This window comes from Danaus plexippus (assembly GCF_018135715.1).
Source record: "Danaus plexippus chromosome 29 unlocalized genomic scaffold, MEX_DaPlex mxdp_36, whole genome shotgun sequence".
NCBI classification, from domain to species: Eukaryota; Metazoa; Arthropoda; class Insecta; order Lepidoptera; family Nymphalidae; genus Danaus; species Danaus plexippus.
In genome coordinates, this window is record NW_026869857.1 from 1,680,443 (window position 1) to 1,707,763 (window position 27,321).

The window sequence follows — 27,321 nt, forward strand, 5'->3', positions numbered from 1 at the left end:
GGGGATTTTGTATTGTTTTTCACACGTATCCATCATTATAGTCCAATCCGTAGCCGCTTTAAGGATGGAGTAAGGCTTGACATTTGTTTTTATAGTCCTAATGCCCTCTCTCACAAAACCTACTGATCGCTCGTTTGTGGTTATTCCTTTTTGCGCTCTGGCTACCGAAAGACTAACCGCTTCACGTATGATTTCCAGAACCCTATCGTGACGACGCGAGTATTGACCGCTATCGAGGAGTACCTTACATCCCACTAACAAGTGCCTAGCAGTTCCAACTGCCTTCCCACAGATATAGCAAGTCTTTTCGGTACCTTTACCCCATCTTACTAAATTACTCTGATCTGGGAGAGTCATCTGGAACGCATTGAGATAGAATTTTAGCAATGCTGGCGACCAATCATGGATTAAGGTGCGCCATTTTAGTGCTAATGGGATGCAAAAATCTCCTATGTCTAACCACTCGTTCTGCATTTCTAAACTTATTGCATGGATCTTATATTTATCATTCTCGTCTTGTCGAATAAAAGACTTCAATATATCCGTATCTTGGACCTTCCTACTTGATCCTAACCCTACTCTGTTACTTTGCGCTCCTATCATAAACTGCTTGTGGAATTGAAGCCTTGACTCTAGCTCTGGGGCATCTTTGTCTTTTGGGAGCGATGTAACGACGTCATCCTGGGATTTCCCCAAGATGTACCTCTTGGAAACTCTCAGGTGTTTATAGAGCTCCGATGGCCTTTTTAGACTCATCCCAAAACTATTGCGATCCCTAAATAAAGCCGATGAATCAGCCGTTAGCGCGAGCCCGAGCCACAACTTCAACATCTTTATGACGCCTGCATCTAACTTTGACAAAAGGGTTTTATTAAAATCATAAACGAGGAAAGGCCAATTTAAACGTGAAGTTAGATAATTATCGTAGATCCAAGCTTTTTTAACGTTACTGATCTGTTGGCTATCTACCTTGTTGAGATCGTTCAAAAAGCTATCTACTATACCTTCCAAAGATGGAGTACGACCTATATTATCAATCTTCCGACCGAGAAATTTAAATGGTGCATTTTCTGTAACCGTAGAAATGCATTGACCGCCTAACGATAATCCCGGATCGTATGAGGTGTATCTTGTACTCCGCCTACCGAGACACAGACAGTGACATTTACTTGGTTTACATTAATATTATATTAAAATATGAAAAGAAAATTAAACTTTTAAGTCATTTGATTCAATAATTTTATCCACATACCAGACGACAAAAGACAGTTTTTTTTTTTAAAAACTTTGTTTTGTCAACGTCCCAGCCGTCATTGGAAGTCGTAACATTTTAATACGTAAAGGTCGGTACACATTAATGTAGATATCAAAACATTAATCAACTAATCCGACAATTAAAAACATGTAATCCTATATAAAAATTGATAAATAATGTTATTGTTTATTATTAGACAGAAAACGTGTTTAAAAATCATTGATATCTATATCTATAGATGTATTATCTATATTGGTTCAGGGAGCATTCCGATTGTAATATTTGTTTAATCTATACGTGTTTCCCGACTTTACTCATCACTAGATGAGATCACAATATTGCTTTGTGGATTATCGTGGATTTGTCCGTACATTTTTGAACCAAGTAATATAATTGACAAATTTTTTTAGTTTTTGTTTTTCTATACTTTATATGATGTTTTGTGTTAAGATATTATTAACATAATAGTATAATAATGATGAATAGTAGGACATATCAGCGCATGCCAATTTAACAACAAATATATATTAATATCGTGTGAAACAATATATATACGTATATTTATATATTTTTGTAAACTATTTTTATTGCTTACAATATTACAAAAGCATTTCTTTGGTTCTAAAAATGATCGTTGTAAAACTTAACTAGCAAATAATCTCTGAAATAGCATTAAAATAGATATAGCGATTAAAAGAGAAAAAAGTCATTATTATTGAAAATATCGATTACAAGGAAAATATTGATAGAAATATAATATTTGTACAACTAACTATATTAGGAGTTAATCACGAGCGTCTTTATTTTGAGGTATTATGACAGGCGGTGTTGTGACAGGTGACGCGGACGTTTGCTTGTGACAAACATTCAAAATTAATTGAATGATGTAATTTTGAGGAAAATAATAGAAAATTATTCGTATAAAGTTATTTGAAAACATTAAACATAATAATTATTGAGTGTGATTAGGATTTAAATGTTGTTATTTGAATATTTCTCTTATTTCTTTATATAACAAGGTAACGAGACGAAAACTATTATTTTTATATTTAACTAATTAATATTTTATCGTAAACTAAAATGTAGAAATTTTAAGGACCCTTTTATTTTAAACAGCAATGGTTCTTACAAAGTCTCAGTCCGCACTAACTTCCATTGACGAAGTCTTCATTTTCATTGTAACAAAAAATATTATAAATTCAGAGGCGATCCTCTCCTGTCACTGAAAACATGTTCTGCTAACAATGACAGGCGCGCATGGCAGCTTGTTAGTATCAATCAGCAGTCGGCCTTATTTTATCTTCTTCGTTAGTAATAAATACGTTCCCACAACACGAACTTTTCATTGTCCAAAATGAAGTTGTTAACGACGCTTGTTCTGAGGTGAGTGAATTAATCCGATTGTTTTAAATACGATGTGTATTTTAAGGAATTAAAAAAAAATACATGCAAAATATGCCTTTTTTAACATGTTTTTAAAATATTTAATTCATTTGATTAACGTTAGTTTTCTTATAATCAATATTTATTGAATTATAATCATCTTTAAGACAGTTTGTTAACATTTGCTTATACTGTGTATACTAAAGGCGTTGTATTAAGATATAACTATGGGGACTCGATTTGATTTGATCAATGCATAGTCATTGATTTTTTATATAAACATATATAAAAAAATACGATCTTTTCTAAGTATTGGAAGTGTTTTTCAGTATCGATTAATTAAGGTAATTTCTTTAAGTGATGTAGAAAATATCTCGGCCACAAACCCATCAAGAATCTTAATACTGTAATTGTTATATACACTACAATTAACAATATACGCTTCATACAAGTTACAAAAATCATTAGCTTTTTTAAAGCGGCTCGTATTTTTATTACTTTGCTTTTTATATTCGAGTACTTGCAAGTGTATAATGCACCTTGGTCCTTCACCTGTTCCTATCCGCGTGAACTATATGTACGAGTCTTCACAATAGTCGTACTGATGGTAACCCCGGTTGAAATACGAATATATTATCTGTAGTTATAATAACATTTGTACAAACTAAAAATCTTTGTCGGTTGTTTTCCCTATCTCACTGATTACTCTTTATCAGGAAGTCGCTGTTATATTAATTCAGCTCATATCTTTTTAATTTTGTTAGCAAAATGTTTTAAAATCCTCAATTTTAATCGGATTTGTCATATTGTTCAATAAGGTATATTTAGAGCATTGAAATGCAAATCTGAGTGAGGACTAATAAAATACAAAGTCTTTCACTGTTACGTTTTAATTTTACTTGCATTTAAATTTATGTATAACCCGGTTGAACTTTAAGTTAGGATCAGTTTTTGTTTACTAAGATTATATATATACGTGGGTAGGTCAAAAAGTTCGCAGATTAGAGGTATGGTGGGGGGAAAAGGACACTTTACGGGCGGGTCGTTATTCAGTAAACAAGCGAATCCGGAATAAAATTTTAAACTTTGAGAAAATTGAGTTTCGCGCAGTTATTAAATTCCTTACTAAGCCAAGAAAACCTTCTCAGATTATTTTGGAAGATATGTATTCTGTTTATGGGGACTCTTGGCCTGGCAAAACATTGATTTACAATAGGTACAACCCGTTTACGCAAGGCGATCGATTGAAGATGATCGATCGATCGAGGCCAGGGCGGCTTGCCTGAGTGACCACGGCAGAGAACGTCGAAAATTTTAAAAATTCATACTCGAAGATGCCCTTTTAAAACAGAAGCAGCTTGCAACAATGACAGGAGCGTCAGTCATAGCTATTTTGAACATCCTACACAGTCATTTTGACATGTCAAAGGTGTGCGCAGGATGAGTGTCGCGAATGCTAACGCCACACCAGAAACAGCGGCGAGTTGAGTGTTGTCGCGAGTCTTTGTCTCTGTGGTGAAAACCAGAAGGAAGTTTTATGGCGGATCGTGACTGGAGATGAAACTTGGGTTCATTATAATGAGCTTGAGTCCAAAAGGAACTCCATGCAGTGGTAAGAAAAGAGCACACCATCCCTAAAGAATTTCAAAGTGTCTCCGTCAGCTGGAAAGGTCATGGCCACTGTTTTCTTATTGACTACAAAGAAAAGGCTACTTCTATAACTGGAGAGTACTAGGGAAGAAATTTTCTCGCGATGAAGAGGTGAAGAGCACAATTTCGGCCTATTTCGACGACAAAGACAAAACATTTTTGAGAATGTTTGTAAAATTTAATGATCGATCTAATAAATGTTAAAGGAGAATAAATACAGAAGGAAAAAGGGTATCTGTAAAGGGTTTATTTACACAAGAAACATTACCATTCTGGAAAATTAAGCGAACTGTTAAGTGACTTTCAAGTGATAACCTGATGAACTACACGTATCTCGTCCATATACTTAGTAATATGGCAATGATCTTTAAGATATTCTGTGATGCCGATAGAAAATCGTCGATAGCACAAACGGTTTGACATCTTTGTCTATATTCTATAGTGTCCAAAATACGGTTCACTCTACCATATAATCTTAACCTTCAAGCTATTATTACCATAGCAAGCAATTAGTGTCGAGCCTTTTGTTTTATATTCAAGAGATATTTCCAAATAACGTTTGTCTTTGTGTTATTCGTGAGTTGACTTCGTATAGCCACACAATTACTTGCGTAAATAACTTTAATGTTGTTTAACATCAAAAATATATTATCAAGTTTAATTCTTGACGGTCCAAAAAAAGTTGCAAACAATTTTTCTGATCTATTACAATTTTTTTTTTATAAATAATGCCTGTAGGGAGTGTCAAGTTGCTTATATTTCAGCCACAATGAGTGAACTTGCTATACACATAACTTTAATTATGTTTGACATAGGAATCTATTTGAAATACAGCAAAATTTTCCTTTTTAATATTTCTAATTCCCTTATAGTTTTGAAATTTCTATTTCTTTATAACTCAATACTTTTTATTAGAAAGCAATAATATGTTATGTTCGAACACCTGTCACTCTGAATATATTTTAAACATTCAACTTTTCTGATTCATAGTCCACAGTTTTTTTGATAACATGACCATTAAAATTCGTAAGAATCAGTAATGACGAACAGTTTAGTTTGCAGAGAATATCAAAAGTAAGATAAGGAGTAATAAACTATATATACATTTACAGCGCACTGTTAGGAGTTGGATTTTGTAGAAGATTTCCACCCGGGTTCAAGTTTGGTGCAGCCACAGCTGCTTACCAGGTCGAGGGCGCCTGGAACGTCAGCGGTACGTTTATGTTCGGGTTTTTAATATTGAATTTAAATAACTCTAATAAGCATTTCATTGACAGACAAATCCCCAAGTATCTGGGACACGTTCGTGCACACTAGACCAGAGATTATAGCAGATAGATCCAACGGGGACGTCGCCTGTGACAGCTACAACCAATGGATGAAAGACGTGGAAATAGCTTCGGAGTTGGGATTAGATTTCTACAGGTAATAAGTTGATTCTGGTGTTTCACTACTTATTTGTTGGTTGCAATGAAATAAGAATTGATATTTTTTATTTAATTCACTGATACAAATTACTGCACGATTCCATTTCTGACCAAGCGACCGATGTAATCTTAACTTTTGTGTGTATAATATTAATAATAGTGAAATATTTATTAAAAACTATGTTTAATTTTAAATGTTAAATTGATATATGTTTTATATCAGATTTTCTCTCTCCTGGCCAAGAATTTTGCCATATGGTTTTGCAAATAAGATAAGTGAAGACGGAGTAAAATTTTACTCAAATCTCATCGATGCTCTATTGGAGAGAGGAATTGAGCCTGTCGTAACAATATATCACTGGGATCTGCCACAAAATTTACAAGATCTTGGTGAGTTTCGAAGATGTGCAGCTGTTGTTAAAAGTATTCAATACAAATGCATTGCTTTTTTACTTTTTAAAATAGAATAAATAATAAAACGAAAAGGTTTTTATACTAAAATAATGTACTACTTACTTTACAAATATTCATTGTATGAGCTCAAAGAGTTCATCTCTCATGATCCGTCTATAGCGCCTTATACAGATTCCGTCAAATGAGAAACAAGTCCTTTATCATGTACAGAACTAAACGAGCGGGTTTAGAACTAAAGTATTTTTTAAGAAAATACTTAAAATACAAAATAACACTCACCTTACATATCATTCTTCACGTGAACAACTCTACCCACATTAAAAAGACATTTTAGCTGTTCCTGTGATCACGACTTGTGACATGTAATTAATGTAGATAAGGACTTTATTTATTTGGACAGAAATGCGGAATATCCTAGATTCTCATCTTAGAAATCCGTCAATTTAAAGGACTCTTGTAAATTGAACGTCAATCACATTATATCCCGGGTTTTCTCCATGTTTCAGTGCATTATGTTCAAGCTTGTAGGGCTATTATGAAATATTTGTTAGCCCAAGTTATAATTCACAGGCGGCTGGACCAATCCTTTAATATCGGATTGGTTTGCGGACTACGCTCGTGTTGTGTTCAGTCTATACGCCGACCGGGTCAAGACTTGGATCACTCTTAATGAACCCCTGACGTTTTGCGACATTGCTTACAATTTTGGAGTTCACGCTCCTGGAATAGTTAGCAGAGGAATTGGCAATTATATTTGCAACAAGAACACAATGTTGGCACACGCTAAAGCCTGGCGGATATACGACAAGGAGTTTAGACCAAAATATACAGGTATTTTTTTTTATTTACTCCATATTTTTTTTAATAAAGAAACATTACCCTTAATATTACTTTAATTTACTATATGCACATCACTTTCTATATTGCATTTCTTTGACATCGTTTTACGTTTAAGGTAAGGTGTCCCTCACCAACCAAATCATGTGGTTTGAGGGAGCTGATGAAAATGACGGGGAAGCGGCTAAACTGGCTCTACAGTTAATGGTGAATAAAAATACTTCAACGGTCCAAAAATAAGATTGTCACTGAATACTTTTGATTCATTTAATTTCGTACAATTCAGGGAGGATTGTACTCACACCCAATCTACTCTAAGAAAGGCGGCTGGCCTGAGCAAATAGAAAGACTCATAGCGGAAAAGAGTAAAGAAGAGGGTTACCCACAATCCAAATTGCCAGAACTTACAGAAGAAGAAAAAGAATTAATAAGAGGTGAGAATAAAACCTAAACAGTCTATTCATTACATAGTTAATAATAGTGACAAAGCTAAAATTATTAAGAAAGCCATATAAGTAGGAAAAGGTTTCGATTTCAAGGTTTTATTTTGTGAAATTTTTCAAAGGCACATATGATTTCTTCGGCTTGAACTACTATACCTCACGAACTGCTCGCCGTGCCCGAGGAGAAGTTGTTGGTCCTTGGCCTCTCTTCGGTGGACCAGACATTGATGTCATAATATCAGTGCGTCCAGAATGGCCGCAGGCTGGCACCAGCTGGTTCTATGTGAGTTTATTAAGTCACAAATTATATCTATATATACATAGTTTTAGGCCTCATAAAGAATGATTACTCTTTTTGGAAGAATGATTACTCTATGCATCGTACAGCTTAACGAGAGAATAAGGATGCAGAATTTGCAAATGAATTTCCTGAGGATTTCCTTGAGAAGTATAACATAATTCTCTACAAAGTCGATTATACAGGTTTCCTTACATCCGCAACTTCCATTATGTTGTAGATGTCCATAGGTTACAATATCTTCATTTATCATCATGTGGTCCAACATCTCGTTGGCGATCCGTTTGGTATGAAAGTAATCAAAAATATGCACTGTGACAATTAAAATGATAGAAATAAAAATTTGAAATAAACGTGTTTCGTCGAGTAGTTGTGGTCATTTACTAGAAGACACTCAGACATAATGAAAGCTTTTAACTGGTTCTTGTTCATCAAACTATCTCACTGTCCGGGATGATGGCTAAAAGATTTTAATGGAAATTTCACAAGTTTATTTAGGGAATATACTACAATGTATCGGACTGTTGTCTCATTGCAAAATAGTTACCGAGACAGAAGAGCGAAATAGTCTATAAATAATTACGAAAAATAACCCCCATTCCAGGTACACCCGCAAGGTTTACGGAAACTAATTTCTTGGGTGAAAGAACAGTATGGGGACATAGAAATCTTCATAGCAGAGAACGGCTTTGCCACCCATGGCCAGGATTTAGACGATCAAGACCGCGTGGATTACTATAAGAGCCATTTAGAACAGGTGACGATTACATTAAGACGAATTGGCTAATCATAAAATGTTTTTTATTAATTTAAGTCATGTTTTATACTAGGTTCACCTCGCAATTGAAGAAGATAAGGCCAATGTCGTAGCATACACAGCTTGGACGATGATAGACAACTTTGAATGGAGCGATGGCTATCGGTAAATGACGATGCAGTTGTTTGATTTATTCTGATTTGCAAGGATGAAAAGAAAAATGATCCTATAGAATAAGACACAACAATGATTTTAATTTACATTCAAATAAACTTAAATATAAGAAGATTCCTTTATATTTTTATAGCAGACTTAAGTTATTTTTTATCACTATCAATAGTTATTTTTATTTCTAATTATCGTTTCAGTTCCAAATTCGGTTTGTACAAAGTGGACTTCAGCGACCCAGCCCGCGCCCGGCGCCCGAGAGCCTCCGCACAGTTCTACAAAGAGATTGTGAAAGCGAAATCATTAGATGTAGATAGTCATGTATTAGATGATGAATTATAGTAAAAATATACTACGTTATGTGATTTGACTGACGGGGAAATAAAAAAAAAAAAACAAACAAGTGCGAGCCGGACTCGCCCGTGAAGGGTTCCGTAGCAGCAAGCAGATGACGTAATATAAAAGTTATTGTAGCGCGTTGTAACTTGTCCATGTTTTAATAAAAAAAATAACTTGGCTTTACAAAGTGTCTGTATGAACGACAGAGTTGTGTATTATTTCTTAAAAACTAATAATGACATCTCTTTCAAACCAGTTTTAGTTGAAAGTTTCCATTAAAATATACAGCATATATATTTTTTTAGTTTTCTCACTCTCCTATTTTAAAAGTGGGGGGGGGGGGGGGCACTCATTTTTCCACTTCGGGAGCGTCTATCTTTCAAACGATTGATTTTGACAATACACGGCTTTAGAAACCTTAATGTATTTTTTAACGCCCCATCCACAGAGACCCATCGTGTATACGTTGGTTAAAAAAAAAATTTTTTTGAATCAGCTCCATGTATGGAGTGCGCTCTTAAATTTTTAAATTTATTAATTTTTGTTCAAAATTCGAATAGCGGTTACCGGAATACATCGACTTACAAAGTTTCAACTACATATGTAGGCCCAACAGTTTGGAAATAAATGACGTTGACATACAGATGGACAGACAGACATGACGAATAAGGGTGCCGTTTTCTGCCATTTGGCTACGGAACCCTAAAAAAAGGGTGTATATATCATATTTATAACTTGTATACGCCAGTCGAAAAACTTCTTGCTTAGAAACTTGGTGATAAAATATGTAAAAGACTCTCTTTAGTTGTACATGTAACGTCACGAATAGGTTAGTCAAGCAACGAGAGACTCGTAAAGGTTATTTAATGCATAGAAAAAAAAATCATTTTTCGAAACAGAGATTCATAATAATATTCAGCTCAACGCGTCTGATCTGTAGTTTTAATATTGAAATCATACCGTACAGAACGACTGATTGACTTAATATATGCGAGAGCGAGGGGATCCTCGTGGAACCTTGGCCAGGACCCTAGTCCTTTAAAAGGCTTTCGAGTCTGGGCGTTAAGTACCGATGACGATGGACAGGCTTCCATTTCGAAGCAAAGATAGTCTTCACTCAAAATGATACTTGTTTATTGCTAACAAATTCTTACAATGAATGTCAAGAATTGTATGGCAGAGATTCTACCACTGTGACTCCTAAGAGCAACCACTGTAGAATGAGTTCAGTACGATTATGCTTTGACTTTTATATGGTAAATTCTGTATTACAATTGTGGGTACTTCGAAAAACTAATCACCTGATGTATTAATAAAATTATTAACATCGGTGAAGTGGGTAATTTGAAAACAATTATAATGAACGAAAACACGAAAAGGAATATTTTCGATATGAGAAGGCTGTCGGCGCGACATATACATGTACAGAATAGCGTCTCAGTGATATATAAGTTAATAATCAATACACAGGACGGCTGGCAAAATGAATGACGAGTGTTTAACATGTAACAAGTCAAGAATTTGTTTATATTATATACAATAAATAGTTAATAGAGTATAGATTAATACAGACAGTTACGTCTTACTTATAATGGCTCGCGTCAATTAATATGTGAATTTAATAACACTGATTAGTTGTTCTTATATTTTGATTTAATTTATTATTTGTTATTTGCTATAATTGATAGTTTAATTTAAATAACGTAACAATTTTAAGTAGCTCATTAGTAAATAGTGAATTAATTTATTAGCGAATTATGTAAAATTATAGCTGTGAGCTCCGTGCTGGTGATGTGTGTTTAACGAAATTAATTACGAGTAGATTTTCAATATTGTCGTTTGATAATAAAATTAAGATAATCACAAAGGGAGGGTATGTGTTGAGTTGAGGGTGAACTAAAAGGAAGGTAATGTCATTCGTTTTAATAAAAAGTATTACGATAGTTTTAATCAGCTAGCAGGTTGTGTACACACAAATAAGCTATACTGTTTTCCTTGTTTGTTGTTTTCACATAATAATAATAAGAATGTTTGCATCTCCACTGAATATTCCGATTTAAATAACTTTTATAAAGCGGTGATGAACAGATCGTAATCGTTTTAAGATACTTTCGTGGCTCAGAGCTAGAGAGACACATTACATTCATTTATACATTACGCGCGAATATTATCAATGTTTAAATGAAACTAATATTTCCGGATTACATGCTCCCGACGTTCCGATTACTCAGCAGCAGCCGTGATCACTGCGGACATCTCGTCTGCATAATAATTATAAATTACGCGTAGTAATACGAAAATATTAGTTTAATATAAATGAATACTTGCTAAAGACCTCATATTATCAATGTTTTAGAAGAGAAAATGATGAAAATTGGTAATTTTTATTCAAATATATTCTGCTTACCCTACCCCACATCTCCGTGCACGCCACTGGTGAATTCAGAAAAAACGAATGATTTTTTGCGGTTCGAATAACATAGAGTGAACAACTTACAGCGCCATCTATCGCCAATATCATTAACTATAATTTAGTTTAGGGAATACATTGAATTTGGAGGTGAATCATAAATATTGTATTGATTTAATTTATATTATATCGTTGTTGAGTTTTATTATAATATAATAATTATTGTCTCTAGGTTTATGCACGAATGCTATTGTTGGTGAAACTTAAGAAATAAGTACCTCCTGTTGGTTTGACTATCTTCATGATATAAAAAATATATTAATAATAAAACGGAGATATAAACACATTAAAAGCTCAAAAGAAATCTGTGGTTGGGATAAAATATAGAATGATTTTTACAGTATCTTATTGTGTTGTTGTTTACTGATTAGTTACTATGTTGTTTTGTTTAATTTAATCAAGAGTTTGGTTCTAGTGTATTCGTATTTATATGTGCATGCATAGCGAATATTGGAAAGCACTTTAACAATTTGCATTAAATTTAGGATTTAGTGTTTTGGGTGCTATTTATTGATATAGCGAAGATCCGTGGTTAGGAATTTCTTTTTATCCGTGTCTTCAGTCAATCGAAAACTGATAAAATATATTTAGAACGCTAAGGTACTCAACACTAGATAGCGCCACTAAGCAACACGACGAATGAGTTATTTGGCATCACTTTATCGAAACCGTAACATTAAAGCTTCTTATTAATAGATGGCGCTGATAACAATACCGTGATTTACCAAAGAAAAACCTTTTTACCTTTTGCGTATTTTATTAGTGATAATATTGTAAAACAATCATCAGAATCCTCAATAACTTTATATTTAAATTCAATATTCCTCCTCAGGCTTATAGATACTTTACAAAACTTAATGATACATGTCACCACTCTCCAGAGTCCAGACACGATCAATATATTGAACTACCCACATGCTTAAACATAAAAATATTAATACATATTCTATTTTAAATGAACTAAAATAGATGAAATTAATATTTTAATGAGTACAAAACTTCATTGAATATGTTAAAAGAGTCTCTCTTATTAAAAGTTATAACAAATAAAGAATAATATAAATCAATTTTTCTACTTGTTGCCAACCTTCACCATTTAAAACGTCTTGTTAGGTCTGGTATACACTACACTAAGGTCTAGCTTCTAGTTGACACTTTATTTATTAATAAACGCCCCAGTATTTCTGCTATTGTTCAGTAACTTTTTTGTTAATTTTCTTATTGTTATTTGTTGTTATTAATTTTACTTTCTTCTTATTCTTCTTTTAACTCCAATAATTTTTGATATCATCTGAGAAAGTGCAAATCGTGTTTCATGAATTATTAAATAAAAAAATGTATCAGTGGTTTTAATGAACAACTTCCCATCATTATGTTTTAAAAGTCTGTTTATAATATTTTTTTTAGCATTACATATCTGAGCACATCTTTTCTATATCCATCGTGTGTAACTGTCCTAACATCCTCAGTGCTGCCAACCTTACTGCTTCCTGTCAGTTAGTCTTTAAATCAAAGCGGTTCGTGTTCCTCCTTAGTCCTTCCTCTCGTCTCGGTCAGCTGCGATCTTCCTCGTGACTCTGTCGTCTTCTTCAGTCGTCTGTTTTATTTCACGGTGAGTTCTTTACACGTCTCATTATAACGCGATACACCTGACATATATTTTCAACTTCATATCATTATTACTTCATAAAAGTTGTCTAATATCTTAGTCATCATCACGTCTATTGGTGGGTAGACGAAGGCTTTTTAGTTTAACCGTTGCCATAATTCATTAGGTAGGTGTTTGTAATTCAATTCTTATTTTTTTTATATGGCAAACAATTTATTAGGATGTCTCGTCACTATCTTTGTTACCAACTCTGTTACCCTCTAAGAGGTTAATGTTTCAATACTCTTACATTTCCTGATTTCCTGAACCTAATGTTGTTTTTCTTTTTCTTTTAGTACCTGTTCACATCTTTTTGTCTGTTTATTTCTTGCTGCAAGTCAGTGATATTAATTGTACTGGTCTTTCTATTGCGGGATCATATAAATTTAAATTTGTGACTATATTTTTTTATTATTATTTACAAACACGGAACCAGACGTGTGTTACATATGTTATAAGCGAGTGATATACGACCTCGTTTCGCAGCAGAGGTCGCTAGTGGGTTCATGAACGTCGAATATACCGTAAGGAGAACCGCGTTGTCGCTAAACATTTTCACGTACGAACACTTCTAACTTTTCACTAACATCCATCCGTTTTATGCGTTTTTTTATACATTCTTTCTACAGAATATATGTGTAGCGTAATCACTTACTTACTTACTTATTTATTTATTGAATTATTAATTTATTAATTTATTTATTTGCATATACCAAGAATAACTTCCACACAATGAATTTATATATTCAAATATTATTTTAATATGTCATATTGTTCATTGGAAACACCCTGCGGACGCGTATATTTAGTATATTGTAAAACTTCAATCGCTCTGACCGCCGAGCGGCCAAAGGTCAGAGCGAACCGGCCTGTCGCCCGCGAATGACAAGTCCCACGTCACTCATTGACCGATAGCGGTAATTAGTAGCTGTGCAACTCGTGTTGGTATTTTAAATCGTTGTCGCTGATTATATTTTATGTTACTTCATTCCTCCTATTCGCCTTCATTGTATAGTTTCTGAACTTTATCCGGTGTCATATTAACCGTCTTGCTGTTGTTTTTACTGTGTTAATAAATAATAAAAATTCGAAATACTCTCATTACGATATGTCTGTTATTATTGATCGGCAGTAGTTTTGAGTTAACTTTGATATGTGTATCCGAAAAACATAGTGAAAGCTTCGCGAATGAGTGTTGTATGCCAAATATTAGAGGAAAAAAAAAAGTACCAATGTGTACCTCCAGAGACGAAACCTCTCAGCATTCCATGGATTCACCGTGCGGGTGCCGGGTTACGCTGCAGGTGAAGGAGCTTCAACAGTGCCCGGGACTTGCGAGCCAGGTATAGTGTTGAGTGGCTATCTAACGCGCGTTAAACGCTCACCTCCACAGTCCCAGCTCCTCTCTCTACCTAACCAAATTTGAAACGAACCTACTAGGGCTGCCTTCGAAGTACGTTCCAAGAATGAACTGATATTAGTTCTTGGCTATCCAAAGTCTCTTAGCAGGTTGTAGAAAGACTCGCTCCTACTTCTACCGCGTACAAATTTATAACGAACCTATTCTTGGCGAGTTCGTTAGTGAGCTCGTAATGCTTGTTGACCTTGATGGCATGGTTTTTGGGGATGTTGGTTTCCCAAGGAACCGTAAGCTCTATCATTACAACGCGCTATAAAATTCGCGAATACATAAATATGTCTGGCCTGGAGGCCGACGCACAAATATCCTCGGGGATTTTGTATTGTTTTTCATACGTATCCATCATTATAGTCCAATCCGTAGCCGCTTTAAGGATGGAGTAAGGCTTGACATTTGGTTTTTATAGCCCTAGTGCCCTCTCTCACAAAACCTACTGATCGCTCGTTTGTGGTTATTTCCCTTTGCGCTCTGGCTACCGAAAGACTAACCGTTTCACGTATGATTTCCAGAACCCTATCGTGACGATGCGAGTATTGACCGCTATCGAGGAGTACCCTACAACCCACCAGCAAGTGCTTAGCAGTTCCAACTGCCTTCCCGCTGATATAGCAAGTTTCTTCGGTAATGTGACAATTTCATGAAAATTCATGAAAATCGACCTTATTAATTTTCATAAAATTTCACTTAGCTATAAACTAGTGTCGCGGAACAACACTAAGCAAATAACATTTCTCCGCGCGATTATCCACAAAAATTTACTTTTATAAAAATTTATTTACTTACGAAATTATTTTTAATCGTTCTCTAAGCGCTATATTGGTCGCAGGCTTATTAATTTTATAGTTCCCATACTTCATTACTATTTTAAAAATCTTTCTCCACATCCTAAGACATGTACTCTCTTTATATGACGACTAATTTATTAGTAAGTGGGTAGTATTTATATGAGATAGTATTTTTTGTAACGTTCCAGAAGTCGTGAGAATATATAATGCAAGATGAGGGTAGAAGCTGTCGGGAGCGTCTGTTAGGACGTGGTCTGCGGACGAGAGGGAACCTTCTCTGAAGGGGAGTGTACGTAGCTGATCCGCGACAGTAGTGTGACGGTGTGTACTGTTGAATATTTAACATTATGCGTTATTTAGAGTCGGTTTGGACATTTTTTTTATGTTCATTTAATTAAAGCTTTTATTACTTATTACATTAACTGAACGTGTCCGACACGCCGAAAGGATTGTACCTGTGATGTTGACATTTGAGGAAGAAATTAGATAAATGAAAGATAAAAAATAAATCGTAATAATAAATAACAGAGTCGTGGTGGCCTGGTGGTTAAAACGCCCGCCTCTCATACGTGAGGGCGCGGGTTCTTAACCTGGCAAGTATCAATGTGATCTTTTCCGAGTCATATGTACTTTCTAAGAGTATTCAGACACCACTGACGACGGTGAAGGAACACATCGTGAGGAAACCTGGTCTTACAATTTCGAATTATAAGATTGAAATCGCCAACCCGTCTCGAGCGAGCGTGGTGATTAATGCTCTAACCGATCCATGTGAGAAGAGGCCTTTGTTCAGCAGTGGGCTCCTATGGGATGATGATGATGATGATGGTGAAAAAATAAATTATCAAAACATTCATTCTCATAAAATATATGAATAGACATGAAAAATAACATAATTAATAATTTTAAATATTTCAAGTATCAGCATATTACTATTTGATTATTTTAAACAACGTGATATACGTTATAGCTCTCTGATTGACTTACAGATACTTTCATTTTTAACCAATCCTTGAAGTAACCGTCTTTGTATGTCTTTGTTTAAGAACAATATCGTATTATGTGTTACAGACGGCGTCAGTCGTCTGTGCTTGGGATTCATCCATCAGGAGATGACGGCTGGTCACCAAGTGTTAGGTGGGTACCGACAATGAAGCATCAGTGTGTCATAACACGAGACGATATGTTAGAGACAGTGAGGTGCGAGTTACGTGAAGGGGAGAATGACTCGGTGATTGTAACTATGAGGGACGACTCATAGTTAAATATGATACATATAAGTGAAATGTATAATATTATATAGGTTTATAGATAAGTTTGTAGACAAGTGTTTAGATAATTTATGAATAGATACAATGAGAGCGAAATATGTAAATTGTAGGAAAAAATGCATATTTATGTGGTTTGAATAGCCTTTAATGTATCCGTGTACGAAAATTAAATTAAAATTCGCTTATTGATACTCGAGTTCACATAAACAATGCGAGCGCTCTGATTGGTCGAAAGGTGACGCGTCGCTCCCACTGAATTACCACCAGGTATTTCAGTCTCCCAGTAGGTACACATGTCCCTTTTTTTTTGAGACACAGTTTGACCACCGCACGGTGCAGACGTGTTGCAAAGGTTCAGATGCAAATAAAAGTGACAAGTGACAAAAGTGAAAGAAGAGGTTCGAAGTCCAGCGTGTCCGGCGTTGAGAGCAGAATTCCGAAGTGGGTAGCAGCCACCGTCGCTTAAGTCGCCGTTGTCGTGCCATCAGGTATCACACAGTCGATAGGGAAGTTAGGTACACCCCTGCTACCTAAAAGCAAGGACATAGTATAGTTTACCAAAGCCACTCACCTCCCTGTCAAGGCAGGGAGGACACCCCCCGTACCGTCGCCCACCATGGGCAACAATATGGAGGGCATAATAGAAAGATTCGAGGTACTAATAAAGTTCCTCGCGGAAACCGCCTCTACAGTTTTTAGGGAGTTTAATGAGAAGTTCCCAATACCACCGATAACATTCGACACGGACAGCCCGGCTTCACCGAGATGCCCGCAGCAAGGCAATCCATCGGATATGGATTGCTCGCCAATCGGCTCGGAGGCCGAGACATCATCGTCAGAGACGACGCCGCCGACCTCGGACGGGTTCAGGCCCGTAATATCCAAATCGGGAAAGAGGAAGGCGGCAAAGTCGCTAAGGGGCTGCCGCCTAACAAAAAGGTAGTAACGTCACCCGCAGCTGCCGTCGCAGCTGCGCGCACCCGTGTCCGCACCTGCGGGGGTACCTGGGTCCGCACCCATAAAACCAAACAGCCCGCCGCCCCTTTACGTCAGGACGAACAGGAACTGGAACGACATTTCCAGTCTCCTGAATAACAGGAACGTAAAATATTTGTTTATTTTTATTTTAACTTTCTCATATTTTCTTTCTTATTTCGCTAATTCTATTACATTTAAAAAAACCGATTTACTTCTATGTAGTACTGTTTTCATACAATCTTAATCTATTTCTTATTATAACTATTCTTAACTGTATTGACACTATTACATCTTATTTTTATTCATTTCTATCTATTTCTACTAATGTTTTACTATTTAATTACTAGAGCTACCTATTTTAACATATTCTTATTTTAATTCTTAATTCTAATACTGTTGGTTTATATTTTCTAAAATATACTGACAGTATTTTTCGTTTTCTATACAATCTTATTTTCCTATTTATATTATCACTATTACAGAATACATTTATTTTAAGCCTTATTTTTCTATACAGTTCTATTGCTACTTTTGCGATCTGAAGGACTCTACATAGAACCGCGCTCGCTGGTACCACCTTAGCAATGTGCTAATGCGGAGCGGGCTATTTGATCCCACCTTTTACGGACAGGGCAGTCACTGCTGAAGGCGTTATGGGCTGTTTCGCTCAGTTTCGCCTTCATACAGTTTCTGCATCCAGGTGGTATTCCTGTAGCCCACTCTGGGCACTTTGCTCTCAGGTGGGGACCGCCGCAGTGGCTGTACACATCGGTTTGTTCCTTACAGAACCGCTTCGAGTGCCCGTAGCCGAAGCACCTCGAGCATTGGACCAGTAAGGTCTGGTCCCGAGCATTGGACCAGTGGGGTCTGGTCCCGAGCATTGGACCAGTGGGGTCTGGTCCTCTGCCCTGACTCTATATGTACCGTGCCAAGAGATGTGATCCTACTCCAGAGAGCAGGCGAGGTGCTGACGACCACGTGCTCTGTCAGCGGGTTCCTAGTCTTTTTCCTATATTTAATGTCTACTCTGTCAGCGGGTTCCTAGTCTTTTTCCTATATTTAATGTCTACTCTGTCTTCGTCTCCCTTGAGATCCTTGAATAGTTCCTTATTCTGGTTTCTGAGGGCCCTTTGGATGTCTTCATTCCGTAGTTATTGCGAGGACGCCCCTCAGTACCAGAAGCGGGTCCCTATTCTTTACTTCTTCTACCGTGAGCCCTTTGCCTTCTTTCTGGATCTTCTGCTTTACCTTCTCCCTGTCTTCGAGAGTGCCGAAACCCATAATGACCTTTTGGTTTTTGGCCTTGCTGACGCGTTCCACCTTGACCCAGCCCTCCTTGGCGTTCACGGTCTTTCTTATTTTGCCGAGGACTTCTTCCCCGGTATCCATCACGTTTGAGGAGGTCACCACCACCGAGTGGAGAACCTTTTGAGTTCTTCGGGTCGGAGGGGCCGCCGCAACAACTCCCACGTAGCTCCTGACGGCCGCCACTTCCTCACGACATCCCCTTAGCTGGTCTTGCAGGGATCTTAAGTTCTCCGTATTCTCCCTCAGCAGCAGCGCATGCTTCTCCATTTTCCTATCCGATGGTTCTACCGCAGGTTGGTTTGCCCTTGTAGTGGGTTCCTCCACTTCTGTCTTTTTGAGGTCTTTTATTGCCTCCATATGCTCCTTGATCAAGGCGTTGTGCTCCTTTATGAGTTCCTCACTCAATCCGACCAAGGGTAACTGAGGGTTAGGTGGGGTCAGGGGGTGTAGAGGGCTCCTCTCACCCTGCAGATCCGTCTCTCCTTCGTCTCGATTTTGGAGATCGTCTATTTCCAAATTCATCGTTAAGATGATTTGGTACTGCCCTTCGATAGCCTTTATTACCCCCTCCTTTATTTCGCTTTTTAAATTTCGCGAGCTAGCCAGGTTGGTCTTCGCAGCGTCGTAGTGGGCTTTCGCTTCCTCCGCTAGGCTGTTGTATTCTTGTGTCTTTGGCGGCGCCGCCGGTTCCGACTTCCTGGCCTTCTCTTTTGGATCAGGTCTCCCTAAAGGTTTTACCGCCTTTGGGGCCTTATCTTTTAAGGTGGTGATCTTTTTAGGGGGGGGGGGGGGAATGTCTCACAAACATTGCAGAGGGATGCGTCAGATCGTAAATGTGTATAAGTATACGTGTGTGTGGATGTGTATATGTGGGTGCGTGGGTGTTTGTGTGTGTGTGTTTGTGTATTGTATTCAGCAACAAGCTAAAGGCGTCGGAAAACCTCGAACCTGGTACTTCGAACACGTCAGCACTATCTATGTCTTTCTTGACTTGAAACGAATACCTAGTGAGGTTTTTCGCACATAATAGTAGAAATACAGTAGACAAAGCTTACGACGAAAATCTCCTTATGTCATAATATATATGCCATTTACAAACATCTTATTGTATTTTTGTCAACGGTATCGTTGTCATATATTTAAAAATCGTGAGTCTTGGAAGCGGTTATAACAATGTTCATGAAATTAAGTATGCTGAGGATTTTATGAGAGACTCATAGACTTAGACTGCGATATTAGCCAATGAAAAATTCTAGAATATATTAGATTACGAAGAAATTTGTCAATAGATGGCGTTGTTACCAATCAGTTAAATGTTTAGTTCTGCTTAAATGAAACTAAGACTTGGATTTACAACATATTTATTATACATTTTTACATGTTACCAGACGTTTTGGTTACTCTATAGTAGCTGTGGTCACGGACAGACGAGATAAAAGTGTCTGCTATTAAGTCTTGTTATGTACATTATTAGAGTCATGAAAGTGGACCACATTTTCTTTTACAGTCTTTATTTACAAGTTTAACTAACTCCATACGTATGATAATGAACGTTGAACAAGAAAAGACAATAATTATGATATATTTCTGTACAAATACATGTCTTAAAGGGTACATCGAATCCAAACGTCTATTGATCTAAGTCATCTACATTTATATGTAACTTATTAAGTTTAAGATTAATCATATTGCATCTTTGAATTTAAATAAACGTATATATTATATTAAATAAAACGTATAAAACGGATGGATGTTAGTGAAAAGTTAGAAGTGTTCGTACGTGAAAATGTTTAGCGACAACGCGGTTCTCCTTATGGTATATTCGACGTTCATAAAATGAATACATATATCTCAATCGTTTCAACCTTGACTCCCGCCCACGCGGCGACAAAAATGCAGCGTCAGCTGGACCAGCTCCCTCAATGGCTGGATAAGTGGCGTCTCAGAGTAAACGTTTCGAAGACCCAAGCGATCTCCATGGGACGACGACACCCACCACAGCCCCCCTCCCTGATGGGACAACCCCTCCAATGGGCACGGACGGTCAAGTACCTGGGCGTGACCATCGACCGTGGCCTATCAATGAAACAACATACGAAGGAAGTCGTTGAGAAATCGCGAGCCGCGCGTGCTCTCCTGCGACCCGTTCTCCGATCCGATCTCCCCCTCCGAGCCAAGCTGGCCGTCTACAAGACATACATAAGATCGCACCTAACATACGCCGCTCCCGCCTGGTATGCCTTAGTCAAGGAACCAGAGCGTGGACGCCTGCGCGCCCAGCAATCACTAGTGCTGAGGACTCTTGTAGACGCGCCGTGGTGCGTTCGGAACGCGACCATCGCCAGAGACCTACACATGGAGAGCCTCGACGACTTCATAACTCGACTGAGTCGGGCCATGTTTCAGCGCGCCGACGCGTCGACCTTCGCACACATACGCGAAGTGGCCCCGTATCACAGACGCCCGCCAGACGGACACGCCCTGCCGCGAGATCTTCTTCCCGCGGCCCTACCCGGACTTACCCCACACAAACATCCGCCGTAAAAAGCGGAGCGGCCTCCGACGGCGAAAGCTGCTGCCTGCAGTTCGCCAGCTGAGCCTCCCACAAGCGGGTCTCACTCGGCTGGCTCGAGCGGGGTAGCGGCAGATGAGCCCAAGATAATGACCCCATCGGACGCCGGCTGCAGTCTAACCACCGGAGATGTGTCCTGGCCCACAGTTAGACTCGCTCCGTCCGATAAAACACCCGGACACGATCACATAGAATTTCACCACCGCAGGCTGGAGGCAGCCCATTCGAGACCCAGTCTCTGGACCACGCCTCGCCCGCGACCTTCCTAACATGACACCAGGGCTGCAAACGCCCGCCCCAACGACCCGTCTGCATTCACAGGCGGAGTCGCAGCCAGCTCAGGGGGCCAACGCCCCGAAAAGCTAACCTCGACCCCCGCTCCTGGGGGCCTGAGATGACCTTGTGATGATGATGAATCGTTTCAACAGTTTGACAGGGAGAGACAGTTTAACCACCGCACGGTGCAGACGTGCGGCAAAGTGCTCCGATGCGAATATCGCACAATAGTGTTAAAGTGTCAGAAGAGGGTTCCAGAACAACGTGTCCGGCGTCGATCAGAAGACTTAGAAGTTGGTAGCAGCCACCGTCGCTTAAGTCGCCGTTGTCCTGCCATCAGGTACCACACAGTCGATAGGGAAGTTAGGTACACCCCTGCTACCTAAAAGCAGGGACATAGTATAGTTTACCAAAAATTCACTCACCTCCCTGTCAAGGCAGGGAGGACACCCGATATACCGTCGCCCACCATGGGCACCAAAATAGAAAAAATCATCGAGAGATTCGAGGTACTCATCAAGTACCTCTCGGAAACCGCCCCGTCAGTGTTCAGGGACTTCAACGAGAAGTTCCCGATACCGCCAGTATCATTCGACACGGACAGCCCGGCTTCACCGGGATGCCCGCAGGATAGCAATCCATCCGATATGGATTTTCGCCAATCGGCTCGGAGGCCGAGCAATCGTCAGCAGAGACGACGCCGCCGAGGAGGATAGCGACGGGTTTAGGCCCGTCATATCCAAATCAGGAAAGAGGAAGGCGGCTAAATCGCTGAAGGCGTCGCCGCCGAACAAAAAAGTAATTGCGTCACCCGCAGCTGCCGGCGCAGCTGCGCGCGCACCTGTGTCAACACCTGCGGGCACATCTGTGTCCGTACCTGCGGGCGCATCTGTGTACGCACCTGCGGGCGCATCTGTGTCCGCGCCAGCGGGCGCAGCTGTGTCGGTACCTGGGTCCGCACCCACAAAAACAAATAGCCCGCCGCCCCTATACGTCAGGACGAACAGGGACTGGAACGACATTTCCAGTCTCCTGAATAACAAGAACATCCGGTACATATCAGCCCGCAACACGGCGGTAGGTATAAAAATATCTACTGCCTCCCCGTCCGACCACCGTGCACTATCATCGATATTGCGTAAAAACAATATCGAATACCATACCTACGCCCTCCCGGAGGAACGTGGGCTAACTGTAATCATCAAGGGTCTCCCCGCGGAGATACCTGTTCATGTTATTAAAGAGGACCTTCAGTCCCAAAACCTGCCAGTGTTGGAAGTGCATCGCATGCACAGGCCAAATAAACGACCGTTCGACATGGTGCTAGTGCACTTGTCCCTTACCCTGGAAGGTAAGGCAATTTATAATTTAAAATCCGTCTGCCGGTTATCCGGTCTACGTATCGAGCCGCCTCGAAACCGCGGAGCCCCGGGGCAATGTCACCGTTGCCAATTATACGGCCACTCCCAAAGGTTCTGTTACGCACGCCCGCGTTGCGTAAAGTGGCTAGGGGACCACGCAACGTCCGACTGCAGCAGAGTATCGGCTACGGAGGAGCCGCCTAGCTGCGTCCTGTGCGGTCAGCGGGGTCATCCCGCGAGTTATCGCGGATGCCCCAAAGCCCCGCACTGGGCGAAAGTTGGGCGGCACCTTAGCAAAGCCTGGGAGCCGGCTCTCATCTCCGCTGCACCTCCGACAGCAAACGCTTGGGTGCGCCCAAGCGCCTTAGTAGGCCCGAAAGCCCCTCAGGCACCCCAGGCCCCTCTGGCACCTCAGGCACCACAGGCCCCTCTGGCCCCTCTGGCACCACAGGCCCCTCTGGCACCTCAGGCACCACAGGCCCCTCTGGCACCTCAGGCACCACAGGCCCCTCTGGCACCACAGGCCCCTCTGGCACCACAGGCCCCTCTGGCCCCTCAGGCACCACAGGCACCACAGGCCCCTCTGGCACCTCAGGCACCACAGGCCCCTCTGGCACCTCAGGCACCACAGGCCCCTCTGGCACCTCAGGCACCACAGGCCCCTCTGGCACCACAGGCCCCTCTGGCACCACAGGCCCCTCTGGCACCTCAGGCACCACAGGCCCCTCTGGCACCTCAGGCACCACAGGCCCCTCTGGCACCTCAGGCACCTCAGGCACCACAGGCCCCTCTGGCACCTCAGGCACCACAGGCCCCTCTGGCACCTCAGGCACCACAGGCCCCTCAGGCATCAAAAGCCCCTCAGGAACCGAAATAAGGCCCATAAGGCAGCCCAGGCCCCCAAGGCACCGGCAGTAGGCCTAGCGGCCGACTTACTACTCGTCTGCGACTTCGCAAGTCTAATTGACCCCGCGGAGGTGCAGACCTTAGCAGTCAAGCTCAGGGCCTCAGACGGCAATCCTCAGGCGCGCATGCTGGCAATGTGCCAGAGCGCGGGCATCTTAAGTGCCGTCGGGGCGTACCAAGCCAATGTCTACTAGCCGAAGAAAACCACGCTCACAAGGCAAGTGAGAGATGCACTCGCTTCCTTTCGAGAGGACGGCTGGGATAGGAAACTCTCGTCGCTCTTTCCAACGCACCAGGCATTCTGGTCGTTGCAGAGAGCAATGAAGAGCGACACTGTCTCGGTAATGCCTCCTTTGGTTAGACCATACCGACTACCCGCTTTCGATGTCAGAGAGAAGGCCGAATGTCTAGCAAACAGTTTTGAGAGCCAAGGCTCCCCTAGCGACCAACCGAGTGACCCAGTCGCATTTCACGCTCCGTAGCGCCCGCACGCGTCCAAAGTTGTTTAAAATCGCTTCGACAATAAAAAAGTGTAATAAAATATCAAAGTGAGGGAAAAGTGGTCCAAAAATCAAGTGCTGCATATCAATAGTTGCACGCTAACACCAGCTACACGAAGGTGTAAAATTTTCCGAAATCGGATTTAAATTGGAAAAGTTATTTAGACTTAAAGAAAATTCCTAAAGACAAACCTAGTGTTAAAAGTAATAACACTTTTAAATACTGCCAAATGTAAAATAGAAATAAGTAAATTTTGTAAAACAAAACAATGTATTAATGTGAGATCGGGAAAAATAGTCTTTAGAACTAGTTATAGTATGTTGCATTTCATTTTTATTTTATTGTTGAGTGTCATAAATTTAAGGATTAAGATAAGCAATACTGTCAAAATGTGCCGGACAGACGGTCGCCAGATGTAGGCAACGTAGTTGTAAGTGGTGAAATTACAATTTACTGTAGCCATCTAGAATATAAGAAAAAGATTGTAAGTGTGCGAGCGGGGTAATAAACCCAGGTATGAGTTTAGGCGTACGTTGAGGGGGCACTTAGTCTATAGTCTTTGACGAGAGCTGACCAACGTCGGTACTCTCTTCCATGTGATTCTTTCTTTCTATTTCCAATAAATGCAGTTCATATTATTATAACTTAGTTCCTGTCCTGTGATTTCATTTAATCAACAGTATCTATTATTTTATCTAATATCTATTATTTTTTCCTTATTATTTTCATACCAACATTAATCCGATACTACATTAATGTAATAACAATATTAAAATGTCAGAGTCGATAAATTATAACAAAGCTATAAATAATGTAATAATTAAAATTATAATAAATTAAAAATGATAAATGATCTAGAATAAGAAATAAAGTAAATAGTAAAACAAGGCATACTCCCACCTGATCCTGTCAAATAGAAATAATACATAGTACACAAATAGATAAAAGGGTGTAAACCTGGCATGAAAGAGAAGGACAAAAGAAAGAAAAAGTATGCGGAATGGAAGGTCCTAGCGAAGCGAGAACTGGTATGGAAGAGAAATATCATAGCAAACAGGGTCTCTGACCAAGTTAGAGGGACTAGGCATAAAACATTTAAAAAACTCTGCCAAACTGGAAAAAGCGAACACAACGCTTTCGATGAACAAGGGCTAGTTAGGAAGAAATGGGATGCATTAGCAAGAGCTGTGACCGCGTACTGTTAAGGGCGACCAAAAGGATCAAGGACCGCAGATGCTCAACCGTGGCGAGCTGCTAAGAACCCAGAACGACAGCCCCATTCCTTAGCAAAAAAGAGCCAAATATGTAGGGGTCATCCTGGATAGATATTTCGCATTTAACCCCCACATTCATATAGTTAGGAATAGGGCAGCCTACATCTTTACATCTTAGGTCGCCTATACCCTCTGATGTCCAGTAAAAGTAAATTGTCCCTTAGAAATAAGGTCACACTTTACACGACCTGCATACTTCCAGTCATGTCGTACGCAAGCGCGTCATTCGCTAAAATAAATTCATGCGCATCACAGGCGCACTCTGGTACATCAGGAATTCTGACCTTCAACTATCTACGAAAGCTGCGCAACCAAGCAATCCATCCTATATGGATTGCTTGCCAATCTTGAAGCCGAATCGTTCTCGTCAGAAACGAGACCGCCGTTCTCGGATACCGAGGAGGAGAACAACGGGTTCAGGTCCGTTCTTTATCCAAATCAGGGAAGAGAAAGGGTAAAATAGTCACTAAAAGCACCGCCGCGAAACAAAATAACGGACAAAATCTGCTGACACATCTGTGTCCTTGCTTGTGTCCGCACCTGCGCCAGGTAAAACATCCGAAGCGCCTATACATGAGAACAAACGAGAGCTGAAACGACATATTATCCAGTCTCCTAAACAATGAGAATGTCAAATATTTGTCCGTTCGGAACACGGTGGTAGGAATCAAGATCGCTTCTGCCACCCCAGCCGACCACTGAGCCCTAGCCACGATATTGCGCCATAATAAAAGCGAATATTACAAGGCCCTCCCAGCGGGCAAACCTGTTGAAACAAATAAAGAGGACCCTCAGTCTCAAAATTTACCGGTATTGGAAGTGCATCGCATGTACAGACCAACTAATAAAAAACGTGTCAGGATTAAAAATTGGTACAGTAATCCCCCCTATAACACGGTACTCTTATAACGCGTTTTCATATAACGCGATTTAATGTCCCTCGTATAACACGTGTTTTACCCCATATAACACGGGGATTCCCAAATGTTCTTGGTTTGATTTTAATAAAACGCATATATTTCGTTCATAACATAGTTTTTCCTTAATATTCGATTTAAACCCTCTTTAACAAGAAAAGTTAAACGTGAATCATTTGTAAATAACGCGTTATACGAGGTCATACGAGCGCGTTTTACGAGAATTTTCGTACAACGCGTTTTCCTATAACGCGGAACAAATATACCGTGTAATAGGGGGGATTACTGTACCTTCAAACCGTAGCGCCCTTAGACAATTCTACAGATGACAATCGTACGGCCACTGGCAAAGATTCTGCCAAGCACGCCCGTTCTTAACAAAAAGGCCTAGGCGACCGCGCGACGACAGAGTGCAAGAGATGATGAAGAATTTTTAAGTCTGGTAAACTTCGCGGAGACGCAGAAACTCCCGCTCGAGATGATGGCCTCCGATGGCCACCCTGAGGCCCGCGTGTTGGCAAGGTGCCGGTCGCCGTCAATATTTATTAGACAATATTTAATTCGCGGTAAACGGCTTGCGGTGGAGGAGAGAGCTCAAACACGTAAAGAACAGCTCAGTCACTACAAACATCCGTCTTAGTATTGTTTTTTTATTAAAACATC

The 27,321-nt window shown here is 39.9% G+C and overlaps 2 protein-coding genes and 1 long non-coding RNA gene across 6 annotated transcripts; all 3 read left to right on the plus strand.

Moving 5' to 3' along the window:
* The first annotated feature begins 2,592 nt into the window (after nucleotides 1–2,592).
* On the plus strand, nucleotides 2,593–9,261 carry LOC133320493 (myrosinase 1-like). The gene is made up of 11 exons (XM_061529079.1): nucleotides 2,593–2,638; nucleotides 5,401–5,501; nucleotides 5,566–5,713; nucleotides 5,939–6,105; nucleotides 6,700–6,960; nucleotides 7,085–7,173; nucleotides 7,253–7,400; nucleotides 7,532–7,692; nucleotides 8,312–8,464; nucleotides 8,538–8,629; nucleotides 8,833–9,261. Exons 1-11 carry the CDS (start codon nucleotides 2,610–2,612, stop codon nucleotides 8,972–8,974), a joined length of 1,491 nt encoding a protein of 496 aa, XP_061385063.1. The 5' UTR covers nucleotides 2,593–2,609; the 3' UTR covers nucleotides 8,975–9,261.
* Nucleotides 9,262–12,953: 3,692 nt separating this feature from the next.
* On the plus strand, nucleotides 12,954–17,422 carry LOC133320448 (uncharacterized). 4 transcript variants are annotated; one of them, XR_009753799.1, is made up of 5 exons: nucleotides 12,954–13,053; nucleotides 14,336–14,432; nucleotides 15,019–15,130; nucleotides 15,483–15,615; nucleotides 16,366–17,422. It is a non-coding gene; the product is annotated as an uncharacterized LOC133320448 (long non-coding RNA). The 4 variants fall into 4 exon arrangements; XR_009753800.1 differs by lacking the exon at nucleotides 15,019–15,130 and having other exon boundaries at nucleotides 12,956–13,053; XR_009753801.1 differs by lacking the exon at nucleotides 14,336–14,432 and having other exon boundaries at nucleotides 12,958–13,053.
* Nucleotides 17,423–20,744: 3,322 nt separating this feature from the next.
* Nucleotides 20,745–21,395, plus strand: LOC133320436 (uncharacterized). The gene has a single exon (XM_061528915.1). The coding sequence runs from the start codon at nucleotides 20,745–20,747 to the stop codon at nucleotides 21,393–21,395; it is 651 nt and encodes a 216-aa protein (XP_061384899.1).
* Nucleotides 21,396–27,321: the final 5,926 nt, after the last annotated feature.